The sequence below is a fragment of the Cheilinus undulatus genome, linkage group 2 (assembly GCF_018320785.1).
Source record: "Cheilinus undulatus linkage group 2, ASM1832078v1, whole genome shotgun sequence".
NCBI classification, from domain to species: Eukaryota; Metazoa; Chordata; class Actinopteri; order Labriformes; family Labridae; genus Cheilinus; species Cheilinus undulatus.
Genome location: NC_054866.1, coordinates 55,415,998 through 55,435,421, shown reverse-complemented (window position 1 = coordinate 55,435,421; position 19,424 = coordinate 55,415,998). Strand labels below are relative to the sequence as shown.

General features: G+C 39.2%; 1 protein-coding gene across 1 annotated transcript; it reads left to right on the top strand.

Moving 5' to 3' along the window:
- The first annotated feature begins 2,998 nt into the window (after positions 1-2,998).
- On the top strand, positions 2,999-18,001 carry spint2 (serine peptidase inhibitor, Kunitz type, 2). The gene is made up of 8 exons (XM_041813192.1): positions 2,999-3,752; positions 8,184-8,354; positions 9,142-9,216; positions 13,060-13,104; positions 13,408-13,575; positions 15,395-15,439; positions 16,781-16,889; positions 16,992-18,001. The coding sequence occupies exons 1-8, from the start codon at positions 3,236-3,238 to the stop codon at positions 17,065-17,067; spliced, it is 1,206 nt and encodes a 401-aa protein (XP_041669126.1). The 5' UTR covers positions 2,999-3,235; the 3' UTR covers positions 17,068-18,001.
- Positions 18,002-19,424: the final 1,423 nt, after the last annotated feature.

Genomic DNA, 19,424 nt, shown 5'->3' with positions numbered 1-19,424 from the left:
TGTAAGTCTCTAACAGCGTTGTCACCCACGATCAAAGTTTGAGGCCCAAGCTTTAGCTTTCCCTGTAGCCTTTTACTGTTTGACATGCTATCAGTCCTTACCCCGCCATCTGAGGATGGATGATCTGACGGAGATTCAGTGTCCTTCATCAGCGGAGAATATCTGTTGTGCAGCTCAATACTTGGTTGTTTCGGAGGTTTGTTGCTCATCCTCCCTTTTGCAGCTTTCCACAGCTGTGTCCTTCCAGATACGGGAGTTGAGGAGGCACTTCGCCTGGGAGGGAGTGCAGGCCAGCCGGTCTCATCACATATCTCAGCTCGCTGTGCTCTGCCTGTTAAACGTCCTCCCATTACCCAGGGACATGATTTGTTCTTTGGCTTTGCTCCGAGGTGGTTCCAGGATGGACTACTACTTGTAGATTTATTACACAGAACAGAGCCTACCTGTTTTGTGGTAGCTTTTTCTGTGCTCGTTAGCCGTGTGTTAGCCAGCTTATGCCGCCCATTGATCACTCATGACTCAGGTTCCTTTTTTCACTGATGTTTACTTTATAACTTCATAAACACCGTAGAACTAAAAATACAAACAAATAAATACAATCAGAGAAAAAGTTCATTGTTAAATTAATAAATTCTTCATAAAAGAAAACTTTCTTATGAAAATAAATGTTCATATGATCATATGCAAACAAAAGACAAAATATACTAACCACTTTGCCTGCTTGCAACCAATGGGAGGGGTTAGAACGAATGCCTTTGAAGAACTCTGGACCTTTTCTTGAACATTATAAACATATCTTTCATTAGTATATATTGTACACAATCTTGATAGTCTCAAACATATATCTCCTACCAAACTACTCACTTTCTTGATGCACACAACGCTCCCACAATAATTCCTGACTGCTTCCAGACAGAGAAAACATGGGTCTGCTGCCAGCACGCAACCAAAACAGAAAAAGCAGTACAAACTGCAAGACAAAGAACTTAAACTTACAAAAATGATTAGAGCGCCACCAAGACAAGTGGTCAAACGCTGCAACTACACCAAACAATTAATGACTGCATTCACACAGCTCCTGTCTGCTGCTTTGAGCCAGCGGTAAAGTGGTGTCATTCCCACTTAGTCAGTTTACTTCCACATTAAATTCTAGGCGGTGAATTTTAGTCTCAAGCACAGCAATTTTCTGTAGAAGTTTGTGGTAGTCGTCTGTGGATAGAGGAGCCATCTTGAAGCTAATTAGCTTAGCAGAGCACTGCGTTTCCAAGTACAGGCTTGTGCTGTTGACAGGCCACGGTCAAGTAGCACTGAAGAGGATTTAAACATTGAAAAATGGCACACAAAAAAAAAAAACTCCTTTGTTTTTCAAAGGTATGTCTCCAGTGACTAAAGAATGTCAAAGACCTCCTGTCCGCAGCTTTTAGTCCAAAATAAAAAAAGATATTTTTGAAAGAATGTAAGCAAAGCAGGGAGCAAGCAGCAAAGCCTCTGCACTGTAAGGAAGCAGGAAGCCAGCAAACACCGACAACATTTAGAGGTTTTTTTTCTACATGCGGTCAGTCATAACCCTGAATTTAGACAAAAGATAGTCGTAAAAAATTATTAAATTATTTTGTCCATCTGATGTCGTACAAATTTAGCCCAATAATAGTCCTTAAAAATATGACCATACAGCGACGTATTTACAGAGACGTCTTTTTAACAATCTGAAATTTACATCTTTTCATCTTTCACTTTTCTATTAAATCCAGACGTTGTTTAGACAGAGCTGAGACGTTTTTAACGCCTTTTCAATTATTATTTTTTGATATCAAAAACATGCGGACTCTTTCTACCAGCAAATGCTATATTACAAAATTATTTATTACCATAATTATTCAGTGTGAAGGCTAATGAATAGCTCACCATCAGACAGATAGAAACTCTGAACCCTGCGATGATTTAAATGTGTTTCCTCCTGACTGCTGCTGTCTGAGTTTAATTCTCTTCTAGATCTAATAAACAGAAATTACTTAATAGACTACTATAACACCCAGCAAAAAACAGCTTAAAGAGGTTAAAACAACGTCTCCACTCTGTGTAAACAACGTCTAGATTTAATAGAAAAGTGAAAGGTGAAATTCAGTCATTTTCAGGTCGTGAAAAGAAGTCTCTGTAATATTGTCATATTTTAAACGACTATTATTGAGCTAAATTTGGATTAAATCAGACGGACAAAACGGCATAATTTTGTACGACTATCTTTAGACTAAATTAAGGTTATGACGAACCGAATGCGGAAATAAAAACGTCTAAATGATGTTGGTGTTTGGTGGTAAAGGGAAGATTTATATCTGATTCTGATGATTTTATGAGCTTTTAACATGTTTGATGTTTGAAGGTGAATCGGAAAACTAATCAAATATTAAACTCCATACTGATTCACTCTTTATTATTGATTTTGTTAAATATATTCTCAATATTTCACTCTAAATGTTTATTTCAAACACTTTTTAAAATCCCAGCCCATCAGTTATTGAGCCTTTTAAAGCTTCTGGTGTTTACATTGTCTTGTGAGTCCGTTGAGTCGTTTATCGTCTGTTATTAACTCCGTTTCTCCTCATTGTTTATCTCAGCTGCTGCTGTGAAGTTTCACTGACGTCCACTGTGTAGCAGCGTCCAATCAGAGAGTGATATCCAATAAGGGGGCGTGCCTCTGAGTAAAAGAGTTCGGGGAAGCCTGCTCTCATGTGTCTTTGCTTATCGGTCTTCAAATCTCAGTCGGATCCATAGGATCGAGGACCGATCTATAAGCGACATGGGATCCGGCTAAAGTGAGGGTGTTCATTAAGTAAGCCTTTTTCTCAGTTGAGCCCCTGCCCACCAAAGCGTCTGTGCACGTCCCTGGCTGCCGTCCTCTGATTGGCTGAGTGGGTGGCTGCAGCTGCAGTAGAACAGGTGACAGGTATCAGCGTTGAGGAGCGCGCGCGCACACACGCACACGCACTCCAGAGAAAGATCTGTCTGCAGTCCGAACAAAATATTGGTACGAATACTCTCCTTAAAAATATAAACTAATTACCCTGCAGCTTTCCCCATCGGTGTTTGACGTCATCAGGCGCTGACGCAGGCTGTGGGCGGGGCCTCGGTAGCCTCACCTGTCTGCCTTAGGTAAAGTCACGGAACAGGAAGTGAGCAGACATACTCCAGGCTCCCAGGGTGGACTCAGATTGTTCTAGTTCTGACTCGGTTCGTCATGGCTCGGCTCTGCTCGGCTCTACTCGTGCTCTGCTCGGCTCTGCTCCTTCCCGCGCTCTCTCAGGACTGTGATTGGCTCTCTGACGGTCGGGATCTGAGCCTGCTTTCACTGGAGAAAGGGGCTCTGGTGGCCCAAATGGACGACAAAGACCAGGACTCGTGCTGGGCCGCCTGCTGTGAGCACGCTGATTGCGACCTGGTCGTGATGGGTCCGTCCAGTTGTATGATGATCAGATGTCAGTTACGGAACCAGAACATCTGCAACCTTACGACCGGCGCCGGGGATTATCGGGTCTACCGCAAGAAGCAGGCCAGGATCAGGACGGACCAGGATTTGGGGAAGATTTACCTGAGCCCACTGCTGCTTCCCCCGAACCCGGAACAGCGCGAGACCGGCAACAAGACCACGGAAGGCAGCCAGACCGACAACAAGACCACCGAGGGCCACCAGACCAGCAACCAGACCACGGAGGGCACCAAAGAGGGCACCAAAGAGGGCGAGGAGAAGTGGAGCGGTAAGACTGGACCAAACTTTATTTAAATCATGAACACAGACAGAAGGACCCTGATCAGAGGTACTGATGAATATATTCCTCAGTCTCTAGGAGACCAGCAGGTCCAGGATTAGGGGTTAAACGTCCTCAATGTTTTTAGCTATAGCTGATATTTGAGCTTTACTATTTAGTTTGAAATTATAGAATAGAATTATTATTATTAATTGTATTGTTATTATTATTATTATTTTACTATTATTATTATTATTATTAAAATATTTATGTGCTTAAGTAAACAGACACCAGTGAAGCATTCTTTGCACCCTAAGACTTTGAGGGATTCCTGAGTGGAGCAGATTAAAACTACAAATCTAAGTGAGCTGAATCAAGGTAAACGCAGTAAAACACAACAATTCAGATAGGAGGTTATTTTTATTTATAACTGTCCCGATGTTCAAAACAACACAAATACAAGGAAACTCAAATCACATGGACAGCATTTTACAGAAACAATAATTTGCAGAAATGAAAATATCAGATGTTTTTCCTTGAAAATAGAATATAGAATAGCAAATTTTTGCTGTCTTGGCCAGGACTCCCTTGTAAAAGAGATTTTTATATCTCAGTGGGAATAAATCCTGGTTAAATAAAGGTTAAATAAAAATAAAGTTTTGAAAAGATGAGCAGCACCAATCCTGTACAGTATAGACCACTGTCCTCTATGTGTTACTTTAAATCATATATCAATCTTATATGATCCTATTTCCTGTTCACTTGGCCTGTTGGCATCAAACTAAAACGGGCAGAAAGCTTAAAAATCACATTTTCAGACAAAGTGATATAATTTTACATGTGGCTGTTGTAGTGCTATCACATGACTGAAATATATATGACGATGTCACACTGGCATGATGGTTTAAACATCTTAATTTATACACCCTAAAAAAAAGTTTATTTCTAGACCTTAAATAAATACATTTATATATAGACTTTAAATGTCTTTATTTATAGACTATAAATAACCTAAATAAATATGTTTATTTCTAGTCCCTAAATAAATGTTTATTTGTAGTCCCTAAATAAATATGTTTATTCTAGACCCTAGATAAATGTTTATTTATAATCCCTAAATAAATATAATTATAGACCCTTAATAAATATGTTTGTTTCTAGACTCTAAATAACTATGTTTATTTATAATCCCTAAATAAATATAATTATAGACCCCAAATAAATGTGTTTATTTCTAGACCCTAAATAAATGTTTATTTATAATCCCTAAATAAATATAATTATAGACCCTAAATAAATATAATTATAGACCCCAAATAAATATGTTTATGTCTAGACTCTAAACAAATATGTTTATTTTTAGTCCCTAAATGAATATATTTATAGACACTAAATAAATGTTTTATTTATAGATCCTAAATAAATTTGTTGTTTTCAAGACCCCAAATATTTATGTTTATTAATATACCCTAAATAAATGTGTTTATTTATAGTCTCTAAATGAAAATGTTTATTTGTACACTTTAAATTAATATCTTTATTTGAAATACCAAAATAAATATATTTAACCAATAGACCTAAATATATATGTTTATTTATAGACCCAGAATAAATATGTTTATTTATATACCTCAAATGAAAATCTTTATTTAGAGACCCTAAATAAATACCTTTATTTATACACTATAAATTAATATCTTTATTTATATACCCAAAATAAATGTTTTGTAGACCCTAAATAAATATGTTTATTTGTAGACTCTTAATATAATTGTTTATTTCCAGACTTTAATAAATGTGTTTTTATTGCCTCCAAAATAAATATCTTTATTTCTATACCCTGAATAGATATGTATAAATATAGACCCCAAGTAAGTATGTTTCATTATAGACCTTAAATAAACATGTTTATTTATTTACCCCCAATAAGTAGGTTTATTAATAGACTATTTAAAATATGTTTATTCATAGACATTTAGTAAATATGTTTATTCATATACCCTAAATCAGTGGTTCTCAAATGGTATGCCTTGAAAATTCATCTGACTTTACATATACCCTGTTGTGAAATTAACACATTATGCCTAATTTAGTCACTTTATTGTGATGCCCCACTGGACGCATTCATAAATGTAACAACAAGGCTTTCAAATGCAAACATTTGATTTCCCTGTGCAAAAATGAGAAACAACTTCAACTTAAGTCATGGAGAAAAGTGCCAATGTGGCACTGCCATATTTATTATAAAAGACAAGTGCTTCTTTTTTCTTATTTTTTTACATGCTTCAAGCAACAGCTTGGATCATGCTCTCCCTGAGATAATCCTGACAATACCCGGCCACTACAACTAGGGCAAAATACTTAGTTTTGACTTCTTCACAAATGGCAAAACTACAACAAAAACATTGAAGGCAAACAGCTTCAGTCCAGACTAGAGTAGTACTAGTAATTGTAAACAAAGGAGTAAAAATGTTGGCTGATCTAAACTCAGGGTAAAAGTTTTTTGAAAGAATTAAAAAAAAAAAAAAAAAATTTTTAATGAAAATCCGATACCGATAATACATTTTTATGCCATTATTAGCCGATAATATCGGGAGGCCGATAATATCTGTTAAATATGAAAATGTAAATTAACATGTAAAAATATGACATCTCATGCTTTTACTTAGAAAATCGGAGGTATGGTGCCTCTAACAGCTGTGAGCCACATAGTTTTGTCTCCATGTCAGCACAAGTCAGACCATGAAAATTCATAAATGGGTATGGAGAATATCCATGCAACACACTCCTCTTTGTAAAACAAGATAACAAGTTTCAGGAGTGAGAAAAGTGGAAGAAAATTAAGAATATCCTCTGGTGGGACACTCCTGGTGTCATGTCATCCTTTGTGCAACCTCTTCCCTTGTTACTTGTCCTTCTTAATTGGAGCGACAGAGAGAAAATAGGAACAGGGTGAGTGGGGATAAACCTGGGGAGCTGCAGTGCATCACTTGCAGAGTGTCAGGATGCTACAAAAGGAAACTCTGTAATCAAACTGATGTAGCTGACACTTGCTCACATTGCATGCAGTTGGGACTGGGACATGTTGCTACTTGCTACACATGCTAAAGAGGCTATTTTGCAAGGACATCAATATGGTGTGCCTTGAGACGTCAGCTTGCTTTTTGGTGTGCCATGGGCAAAAAAGTTTGAAAACCATTGCCCTAAATAAATATGTTTTTATACACCCAAAATAAAGGTGTTTATTTGTAGACCCGAAATAAATCTATTTATTTATACACCCAAAATAAATGTTTATTTATAAACCCTAAATAAATAGGTTTATTCATAGACTATTAATAAATGTTTATTCATAGAGCCTAAATAAATTAGTTCATTTATAGAGCCTAAATAAATGTGTTCATTTATGGAGCCTCATTAAATGTCTTTATTTCTAACACCTGTCTCAAGTGTCAGACTCAGAGAGTCAGACAGGTGAGGAATGCTGCTGATCTGGTCTGACCAGATGACTCACCTGTTCGGGTACGCACAGAGTCATGATAGAGAACAGAGCGACAACCTGACCAACCCTGTTTAACCATCAGACCTTTCTCTTCTTCTGTGGTTTCTTTACTGATTTAGTTCTAAGGAGGATTAATCAGAGCAACCAGCTCAGAGTAGGTCATCAGACCTTCTTCTTCTGTGGTGAATCTGTCTCCATGTTTGAATCTCTGTGTCAGCTCACACACCTGTGCAGGTGACCCAACCCATACAGGCCTGCAGGCTGTGTCAGGTGAAACCGGTCTGTCTAGTTTCTCCTGGGATAAGGACAAAAACACATTAACCCCCTGAATGCCTTTATAACTGACGTTAATCAGTCTTTATTAGTATTGATCCCAATATTAGCACGTTATCAGCAGAACAATATCTATCTATCAATAGATAGATATCTACAGGGACATGGACCTAACCCTAGACAAAGCTTGGTCCTGAGTCCAGGTTCTTTGGGATATCTACAGGGACGTGGACCTAACCCTAGCCAAAAGCTTGGTCCTGAGTCCAGGTTCTATGGGATATCTACAGGAACGTGAGCCTAACCCTAGCCAAAGCTTGGTCCCAAGTCCAGGTTCTTTGGATTATCTACAGGGACATGGACCCTAACCCTGGCCAAAGCTTGAGTCCAGTCCTTTGGGATTTTTCTGTAACACATGCTGTTTACCTTGAGGTGGATTAGTCCATAAAATTATGTGGGGCGTAAATTAAGAGCAAACCCCCTTTCACAGGTACCACTGGGTAGAAGAGACCTGTGGGATTGTCTCTGATCTGTTTTTTTTTTTTATGGTAAAACATGAGAGAAAACATCGGCATTATCTCCTGATAATTAACAAATCAGTGCCGTTGGTTGGTCTCTAGTATGAGATATAGAAAGAAGTACCAACTCCTCTCTATTTCTCTCTTCAGTTCACTGTCGTCTCCCAAAGAAGGTCGGTCATTGTCGCGCTGCCTTTCCAAGGTACTTCTACGACCCGGTCAGGCAGACCTGCCAGCGCTTCACTTATGGTGGCTGTGGTGGAAACACGAACAACTTTGAGTCCAGGAGAGAGTGTGAGCAAAAGTGCACAGGAGTGACAGGTAAAACACCTACACCTGTGCCGCTGTAGGTCCCCTTCAGTCCATGAACTCACCTGTAGACTTAGTTCAACTACAGTCCATGAACTCACCTGTAGAGTTAGTTCACCTTCAGTCCATGAACCCACCTGTAGAGTTTGTAAGTTCACCTTCAGTCCATGAACTCACCTGTAGAGTTAGTTCACCTTCAGTCCATGAACTCACCTGTAGAGTTAGTTCACCTTCAGTCCATGATCTCACCTGTAGAGTTAGTTCACCTTCAGTCCATGAACTCACCTTTAGAGTTAGTTAGTTCACCTTCAGTCCAGGAACTCACCTGTAGAGTTAGTTCAACTACAGTCCATGAACTAACCTGTAGAGTTAGTAAGTTCACCTGTAGTTTCAGTTAGTTGACCTTCAGTCCATGAACTCACCTGTAGAGTTAGTTCACCTTCAGTCCATGAACCCACCTGTAGAGTTAGTTCACCTTCAGTCCATGAACTCACCCGTAGAGTTGGTTCACCTTCAGTCCATGAACTCACCCGTAGAGTTGGTTCACCTTCAGTCCATGAACTCACCTGTTGAGATAATTAGTTCACCTTCAGTCCATGAACTCACCTGTAGAGTTATTTCACCTACAGTCCATGAACTCACCTGTAGAGTTAGTTCACCTTCAGTCCATGAACTCACCTGTAGAGTTAGTTCACCTACAGCCCATGAACTTACCCGTAGAGTTAGTTCACCTTAAGCTCATGAACTCACCTGTTTACCTGTTAGCATAAGCAGAGCTGATTTGTGTTTGTGTTTCTAGGCCCAGTTCTTCCTGATGAGTCGACTCCTGCTCCTCAACTTCATGTGAAACCTGCTGATCAGCTTCCTGCCAAAAGTAGAAATAACACATTATCACATATAAAAACATCGCATTATCATCACTAACTACTGCTGTTGACCTTCTTAAATCATGTGACTTCCATGACATCACTGACTACTGTGGTCAGATGAAGAACAGATACTGACATTGGAAAGGACTATTGTAGTGCTAATGTGGACAACAATAGTACTAATAGGGACTATTGTTGTACTAATGTGAACTAATGTAGTACTAATGTGGACTACTGTAGTACTAATGAGGACTATTGTAGTACTAATGTGGACTATTGTAGTACTAATGTGGACTAATATAGTACTAATGTGCACTACTGTAGTACTAATTTGGACTACTGTAGTACTAATGTGGACTACTTTCGTACTAATGTGCACTACTGCAGTACTAATGAAGACTACTGTAGTACTAATGTGGACTACTGTAGTACTTATGTGGATTACTGTAGTACTGATGCTGACTACTGTAGTACTAATGTGGACAACAGTAGTACGAATGTGGACTAATGTAGTACTAATGTGGACTACTGTCATACTAATGTGGAGTAGTGTAGTGCTAATGTGGATTACTGTAGTACTGATGCTGACTACTGTAGTACTAATGTGGACAACAGTAGTACTAATGTGGACTATTGTAGTACAAATGTGGACTATTGTTGTACTAATGTGGTCTATTGTAGTACTAATGAGGTCTATTGTAGTACGAATGTGGACAATTGTAGTACTAATGTGGACTATTGTAGTACTAATGTGGACAATGGTAGTACTAATGTGGACTATTGTAGTACTAATGTGGACAATTGTAGTACTGATGAGGTCTATTGTAGTACTAATGTGGACTATTGCAGTACTAATGTGGACTATTGTAGTACTAATGTGGTCTATTGTAGTACTAATGAGGTCTATTGTAGTACGAATGTGGACAATTGTAGTACTAATGTGGACTATTGTAGTACTAATGTGGACTATTGCAGTACTAATGTGGACTATTGTAGTACTAATGTGAACTATTGTAGTACAAATTTGGACTATTGTAGTACTAATGTGGACTAATGTAGTATTAATGTGGACTACTCTCATACTTATGTGGACTATTGTAGTCCTAAAGTGGACTACTGTAGTACTGATGTTGACTACTGTAGTACTAATGTGGACTATTGTATTACTAATTTTGACTACTTTAGTACTAATGTGGACTACTGTAGTACTGATGTGGACTATTGTGGTACTAATGTGGTCTATTGTAGTACTAATGTGGACAATTGTAGTACTAATGTGCTCTATTGTAGTACTTATGTGGACTATTGTATTACTTATGTGGACTAATGTACTACTAATTTTGACTACTTTCGTACTAATGTGGACTATTGTAGTACTAATGTGGACTATTGTAGTACTAATGTGGACTAATATAGTACTAATGTGCACTACTGTAGTACTAATTTGGACTACTGTAGTACTAATGTGGACAATTGTAGTACTAATGTGCACTACTCTGTACTAATGTGGACTATTGTTGTACAAATTTGGACTATTGTAGTACTAATGTGGACCAATGTAGTACTAATGTGGACTACTTTGTACTAATGTGGACTATTGTAGTACTAATGTGGACTACTGTAGTACCAATTTTGACTATTGTAGTACTGATGTGGACTACTGTCATACTTATGTGGACTACTGTAGTACTAATGTGGACTACTGTAGTACCAATTTTGACTATTGTAGTACTGATGTGGACTACTGTCATACTTATGTGGACTACTGTAGTACTAATGTGGACTACTGTAGTACCAATTTTGACTATTGTAGTACTGATGTGGACTACTGTCATACTTATGTGGACTACTGTAGTACTAATGTGGACTATTGTAGTACTAATGTGGACTACTGTAGTACCAATTTTGACTATTGTAGTACTGATGTGGACTACTGTCATACTTATGTGGACTACTGTAGTACTAATGTGGACTATTGTACTACTAATTTTGACTACTTTCGTACTAATGTGGACTATTGTAGTACTAATGTGGTCTTTTGTAGTACTAACGTGGTCTCTTGTAGTACTAATGTGGACAATTGTAGTACTAATGTGGACTATCGTAGTACTAATGTGGACTATTGTAGTACTAATGTGGACTATTGTAGTACTGATGTCGACCATTGTAGTACTAATGTGGACTACTGTAGTACTAATGTGGACTACTTTAGTACTTATGTGAACTATCGTAGTACTAATGTGGACTTTTGTAGTACTTATGTGGACTATTGTAGTACTAATGTGGACTACTGTCGTACTTATGTGGACTACTGTAGTACTAATGTGGACTATTGTACTACTAATTTTGACTACTTTTGTACTAATGTGGACTATTGTAGTACTAATGTGGTCTTTTGTAGTACTAACGTGGTCTATTGTAGTACTAATGTGGACAATTGTAGTACTAATGTGGACTATCGTAGTACTAATGTGGACTATTGTAGTACTAATGTGGACTACTGTAGTACCAATTTTGACTATTGTAGTACTGATGTGGACTACTGTCATACTTATGTGGACTACTGTAGTACTAATGTGGACTACTGTAGTACCAATTTTGACTATTGTAGTACTGATGTGGACTACTGTCATACTTATGTGGACTACTGTAGTACTAATGTGGACTATTGTAGTACTAATGTGGACTACTGTAGTACCAATTTTGACTATTGTAATACTGATGTGGACTACTGTCATACTTATGTGGACTACTGTAGTACTAATGTGGACTATTGTACTACTAATTTTGACTACTTTCGTACTAATGTGGACTATTGTAGTACTAATGTGGTCTTTTGTAGTACTAACGTGGTCTCTTGTAGTACTAATGTGGACAATTGTAGTACTAATGTGGACTATCGTAGTACTAATGTGGACTATTGTAGTACTAATGTGGACTATTGTAGTACTGATGTCGACCATTGTAGTACTAATGTGGACTACTGTAGTACTAATGTGGACTACTTTAGTACTTATGTGAACTATCGTAGTACTAATGTGGACTTTTGTAGTACTTATGTGGACTATTGTAGTACTAATGTGGACTACTGTCGTACTTATGTGGACTACTGTAGTACTAATGTGGACTATTGTACTACTAATTTTGACTACTTTCGTACTAATGTGGACTATTGTAGTACTAATGTGGTCTTTTGTAGTACTAACGTGGTCTATTGTAGTACTAATGTGGACAATTGTAGTACTAATGTGGACTATCGTAGTACTAATGTGGACTATTGTAGTACTAATGTGGACTATTGTAGTACTGATGTCGACCATTGTAGTACTAATGTGGACTACTGTAGTACTAATGTGGACTACTTTAGTACTAATGTGAACTATTGTAGTACTAATGTGGACTTTTGTAGTACTTATGTGGACTATTGTAGTACTAATGTGGACTACTGTAGTACTAATGTGGACTATTGTAGTACTAATGTGGACTATTGTAGTACTAATGTGGACTATTGTAGTACTAATGTGGACTACTGTAGTACTAATGTGGACTAATATAGTACTAATGTGGACTACTTTGTACTAATGTGGACTACTTTCGTACTAATGTGGACTATTGTAGTACTAATGTAGACTACTGTAGTACTTATGTGGACTATTGTAGTACTAATGTGGACTACTGTAGTACTTATGTGGACTATTGTAGTACTAATGTGGACTACTATAGTACTATTGTGGACTAATGTGTTAGAACTTTTTGACCACAGATGTCTAAATATTCTCTCTCTGTCTGCTTGTCTCTCATCCGCTCTCTCTCCCTCTCTCTCTCTCTCTTTCTCTCGCCCCTCCCAGGTGTGGTCAAGCCTGCTCAAGGGTCTGGCAGCTCTGATAGGACAGGTAAACTCACCTATGATGTCCACCTATGAAAGATTTAACCTAAATATTCCCCCATCGATTCACATCTACTCATAATAGAAACATTTAGTAGATGTAACTTCCTGTAGGTAAAGCAGCATTTCACAATCAAAGCCCTTAGGCATAGACAGGAAATTTAAATGCTTATTTATTCTGATCTCTAACGAACGGGAAGCCATATGCTCTTATTTTGACAGTCACAGATGGATCAGCCGGCATCGGTCCAGGTTTGTTTGCTTGTAGTACCATTCATAATGGCCAGCTGGTGTTCTTTTCTCTATGTAGTACAATGTCTGGTGTCACCTGACCCTGGTCCATGCCGTGCTGCTTTCCCCAAGTTCTACTATGACCCCAACACCTCCACCTGTCAAAGTTTTATCTACGGCGGCTGCCGTGGTAACCAGAACCGCTACGACTCTGCTGAGGAGTGTCTGGAGCACTGTGGTGAAAACGGTAGGTCAACTCTAGAGATGAGTCTGTGTCTGTGAATAAACTGGACAGACAAGTCTGCGTCAGTAAATCACCTCTAGAGACAAGTCTGTGTCTTTGAATCAACTCTAGAGATGAGTATGTGTCTTTGAATCAACTCTAGAGACAAGTCTTTGTCTGTGAATCAACTCGAGAGACAAGTCTGTGTCTGTGAATCAACTCTAGAGACGAGTCTGTGTCTGTAAATCACCTCTAGAGACGAGTCTGTGTCCATGAATCAACTCTAGCAACGAGTCTGTGCTTGTGCATCAACTCTAGAGATGAGTCTGTGTCTTTGAATCAACTCTAGAGACTAGTATTTGTCTGTGAATCAACTCGAAAGACAAGTCTGTGTCTGTGAATCAACTTGAGAGACAAGTCTGTTTCTGTGAATAACCTCTAGAGACGAGTCTGTGAATCAACTCTAGAGAGGAGTATGTGACTGTAAATTAACTCTGGAGACGAGTCTGTGTCTGTGACTCAACTCTGGAGACGAGTTTGTGTCTGTGACTCAACCCTGGAGATGAGGCTGTGTCTGTGAATCTCCTCTAGAGACAAGTCTGCGTCAGTAAATCACCTCTAGAGACAAGTCTGTGTCTTTGAATCAACTCTAGAGATGAGTCTGTGTCTTTGAATCAACTCTAGAGACTAGTCTTTGTTTGTGAATCAACTTGAGAGACAAGTCTGTGTCTGTTAATCAACTCTGGAGATGAGTCTGTGTTTGTGAATCAACTCGAGAGACAAGTCTGTGTCTGTGAGTCACTTCTAGAGACCAGTCTGTGTCTGTGAGTCACTTCTAGAGATGAGTCTGTGAATCAACTCTAGAAACTAGTCTGTGTCTTTGAATCAACTTTAGAGACTAGTCTGCTTCTTAATCAACTCTAGAGACAAGTTTGTGTCTGAATCAACTCTAGAGACGAGTCTGTGTCTGTCAATCAACTCTAGAGATGAGCCTGTGTCTGCGAATCAACTCTCGAGACGAGTCTTTGCTTCTGCATTAACTCGAGAGAAAAGTTTGTGTCTGTGAATCAACTCTAGAGATGAGTCTTTGTCTGTGAATAAACTGGACAGACAAGTCTGTGTCTGTAAATCAACTCTGGAGACTAGTCTATGTCTGTGAATCAACTCAAGAGATGAGTCTGTGTCTATGAATCAACTCTAGAGACGAGTCTGTGTCTGTGAATCAACTCTAGAGAAAAGTTTGTGTCTGTGAATCAACTCTAGAGATGAGTCTGTGTCTGAATCAATTTTAGAGATAAGTCTTTGTCTGTGACTCAACTCTAGAAACTAGTCTGTGTCTGTTAATCAACTCTAGAGACGAGTCTGTGAATCAACTCTAGAGACGAGTCTGTGAATCAACTCAAGAGACGAGTTTGTGTCTGTAAATCAACTCTAGAGACGAGTCACATTATTGTCTAAAGATCAAAACTAAAAGCAGCTGCCAAAATTAACCTTGTGTCTAAGGTGACTCCACCACGCGGTTGTAGATGTCTGTTTTTTCACTTGTGAAGTGCTGTGAACAGCTCCTCTAGTCCTTTAGATTAAAAAGTTAAAGAAATTCATACATTAATGAAACACATCCGTGTAGCAAACCTGGAAAGGTGGAATGGCTTAAAATAATAATTCAATTCAATTTGGCTCCAGGTTTTAGGTGCTTGGGACTTGTCTAGGACTAGAACACAGGTAATGGGGACTCGACTTGGATATTTCTTCAGTGACTCAGACTTGACTCAGACTTGAACACTAGGGACTCAGGACTCGACACAGACTTGTGGGCTAATATCTGTCCGTTGTTTCATTCCAGGTGCGTTTGACAGCCATGGGAAAAGCCGTGACCGCTGGACTGCAGGTAAGTCTGCCTCATTGGAGAACCTCACATAGCCAATCTTAATTTCTGGAAACCAAAAAATGACTAGAAATAATGGCAGAAACTTTTTCTCCATAATTTATGTATATATCTATATATCTATCTTTGATAACGCCATTCTTTGAAGCTTATAAAATATTCCATCCTTGCCTTCATTTATGCCATCCTTTGAAGCTGATAAAACATTCAGTCCTTGCCTTCATTGATGTAATTCCTTTGAAGCCTATAAAACATTCCATCCTTGCCTTCATTGATGCCATCCTTTGAAGCTAATAAAACATTCCATCCTTGCCTTCATTGATGCCATCCTTTGAAGCTAATAAAACATTCCATCCTTGCCTTCATTGATGCCATCCTTTGTAGCTTATAAAACATTCCATCCTTGCCTTCATTGATGCCAGTGTTTGAAGCCTATAAAAATTCCGTCCTTGCCTTCATTGATGCCATTCTTTTGAAACTTATAAAACATTCCATCCTTGCCTTCAATGATGCCATCCTTTGAAGCTGATAAAAAATTCCATCCTTGCCTTTATTGATGCCTTCCTTAGAAGCTGATAAAACATTCCATCCCTGCTTTAAAGGTTGCCTCTTTGAAGCTTATTAAACATTCCATCCTTGCCTTCGTTGATGACTATAGATGGCTTGGACTAACGGCGGTGTTTTTGCTGAAGATGTAAACATGACAGTGAAGGTTAAGATGGAGGTGCTTTTTCAGTGAATCTGTCCTTAGAGACTAATGCTGCGTTCGATTGTACTCAGAACTTGGAAAGATCCGGGTCGGAAATTCCGACTTCTGAGGTAAATGCGTTCATTGCATAATCTCGGAAAACATGGCCGGCCGCAGTAAGCTGATGTTTGTTTTGATGTTTTTCGAGGATCAAAAATTACTGTTGGGGAAATATATTAGCTACTTGAGGGAGAGAGAGAAAGAGAAACATATGTATGACTTGAACGCACCAGCGAGGGAATCCTGCATGCATCATTGAACTTATACGGGCATCGAAGCGAGCTGTGCAGAGGCCTGTACTGTAGTTACACAAACGCAAAATTAGATGACACATAAAAGTAAAAGTTGAGGAGAAAAGGACTTTCATGGTGTGCGACGCCATATTGCTACATCATTCCAACCGACTCGGGCTGCTTGGATCCTACCTGAATTCCAGAGTCGGAGTCCTGAGCTCAAGGGCCGTTCTATTGCACTTTTCCGATTCGGAGGTCAGATTTATCTGAGTTTTGAGTACAATCGAATGCAGCATAAAGCGAATCAAGGGTGCAATCAGAGTGCATTCTGAGATGTGTAGTTTCTCTGTTTCTCGTCTTCAGGTGTCTTCCTCTTCATCAGTTTGGCTGCCATCTCTGCTCTGCTGCTTGGAGCGCTCATTATCACCACGCTGAGACGCCATCGCCTGCCCCGCCATCCCTCCTCTATCAGGTAATGTTTAGCTATGATGTCACTTCCTGTCCAAAACCATCAACAAATAAAGGAAAGAATGAATTATTCCTTCTCTCTCTCTCTCTGTCTCTCCCTCTGCAGTGACAAAGAGGAGCTTCTTCCTGATGACTCATCATCCATTGACTCTCTGAGCATGCCCGCTCCACGTCAGGCCTGAAGGCCAGGGTTATTTGAGCAGGCGGCCTTATTACTCTGAGATAATCCGAAATTTTTGATTTAAACAAATTGGAATATTAAGAACCAATCAACCAATCAGTGAAGGAGATTTAATAAACACAGATGCTGATGTCACAGCAGTCTGTTAAGGAAGGATTTTTGTCTTTTATTTTGATACGCTTTTCCTCATCAGTTGCAGTTACTTCCCCTTTTATTATGTTACTTAATGTTTTATTGTGTTACTTCCTGTAGGGCAAGTCTGTTCCCACACCTTTAAGTACCGCCTCCTTCATACTCCAACAGCACAGACGGCATCCTGTACACAGACCAGACCCTCAGACTGGTCTGTGTACAGGGGGCACTCATTGAAACAAAAACAAGGTATATCACTGACCACTTTTTCCCCCAGTTTGGTTCAGTCCGGTTTGGTTCAGTCCAGTTTGGTTCAGTCCAGTTTGGCTCAGTCCAGTTTGGCGCAGTCCGGTTTGGTGTAGTCCGGTTCGGTTCAGTCCGGTTTGGTGCAGTCCGGTTTAGTTCAGTCTGCTTTGGTTCAGTCCAGTTTGGTTCAGTCCGGCTTGATTCAGTCTGGTTTGGTTCGTTCCGGTTTGGTTCGGTCTGGTTTGGCTCAGTCCGGTTTGGTTCAGTCCAGTTTGGTTCAGTCTGATTTCGTTCAGTCCAGCTTGGTTCAGTGTGGTTTGTTTCAGTCTGGTTCAGTTCAGTCTGGTTTAGTTTAGTCCAGTTTGGTTTAATCTGGTTTGGTTCAGTCCAGTTTGGTTCAGTCCGGTTTGTTTCAGTCCGGTTTGGTTCTCTCTGGTTTGGTTCAGTCTGGATTGGTCCAGTCCAGTATGGTTCAGTCCAGTTTGGTTCAGTCTGGTTTGATGTAGTCCAGTTTGGTTCAGTCCAGTTTGGTTCAGTCTGGTCTGGTTCAGTCCAGTTTTGTTCAGTCCGGTTTAGTTCAGTACAGTTTGGTTTAGTCCGGTTTGGTTCAGTCTGGCTTGGTTCAGTCTGGTTTGGTTCAGTCCGGTTTGGTTCAGTGGAAAGGAGACTGGCACTCAAACAGGAGCTAGCTACAGTAGCTCACATCAAAGAGCTGTTTAGAGGAACAGACTCGTTCAAGAACAGCTCATTATTCCGCACTCTCTCACCTCACAAGGTTTATTCTGTTGATGGAACGTCAGCATTTACATTAAAGACTGTGTGAGACTAAAGGAGGATTTTTAGATGTTAAAAGGGCTCATCTAGACTCTTAGCTCAGGACTAGACTCCTCTAGACTCTGGTCTCCCTCCATCTGGATAGACCACATTAGGAGGTCTGCAGGTCTGACTGTCATTGATCTGGATCTCCTCCTCCCCAGGTAGATCAGGTAACCTGAGGTAAAATCTATGTTTTATAAAGTGTAGGGATTGCACTCTGGTTCTGATGAGAACTGCAGTGTACAGATTCATTTAGAGCTCTGAAGTTCTAACTTTCAGGAACACATGGTTACAAACAACATATAAGCTGTGCTCTGATTGGCATTATCACAGGGAGGAGGTGGGGCTACCTTTTGGTTTCCTGTTGTTTTTATTCTCTATGCTAAGCTAAAAGCTAACAAGTGTATTTAACCATAGCTACAGCAGTGTGGGCTAACCTCTGACCTATGTCTTGATTTAATTGATCAGTTGCTAAATCTTTGACCTTTGTGATGTTTTAATTGCTTTTTCAGAATAAAGGTGGTCTCTTTTACAATATAAACTACATTTACCAAAACAAAAGCCTCTGAGTCCTTTTATTTTCATGGTCAAACAGGAAATTTTCAGCCAATCAGAAGAGAGTAGCTGCGTGTCAATGTGCTACTAGAGCAGTGGTTCCAGGACCCACCACCACGTCCTCAGAGGATCCTCCAGCCAGATTAAAATGTCCAACCACTCTGATTAATGTAATGATTTAAGTAGTCTGGGCCTTGCAAGGAAACAAACATGATTGGTCCAGGGTCCTCCCAAAAATGCTGGGTTTAACATTTATTTAATGTGTTCAGGTGTATTATACACTTATTTGTTATGAAATGGTGTTTCTTTTCATTTAGGAGAAAATTAACAGGTCTACTTCATTTGAATACCTGTATGTCTGTTTTCCCTCTCACATGAATTCCTTTAATATCCTGTTGATTTTTTAAACAAAAAAGTTATTTATGTTAGTATTATTTTCGGTTTTAAATGAGTCCGTTTTAAAACTACCTCAGCCTGAAATATGCATATTGAATATTAATTATTTGGGGGATTTTTACCCTTTAAAGGCCAGTATGTTTACACAACTCCACTGTTTCTAATAGAACAAAATCTTATAAAATCAATAAAATACACACACCATTATCCAGC

Coding starts and splice junctions, on each gene's coding strand:
- spint2 (XM_041813192.1), top strand. CDS start 3,236: ATGGCTCGGCTCTGCTCGGCTCTACTCGTGCTCTGCTCGGCTCTGCTC. Junction 8,355..9,141: donor AAAGTGCACAGGAGTGACAG/GTAAAACACCTA, acceptor TTGTGTTTCTAG/GCCCAGTTCTTCCTGATGAG. Junction 13,576..15,394: donor GGAGCACTGTGGTGAAAACG/GTAGGTCAACTC, acceptor GTTTCATTCCAG/GTGCGTTTGACAGCCATGGG.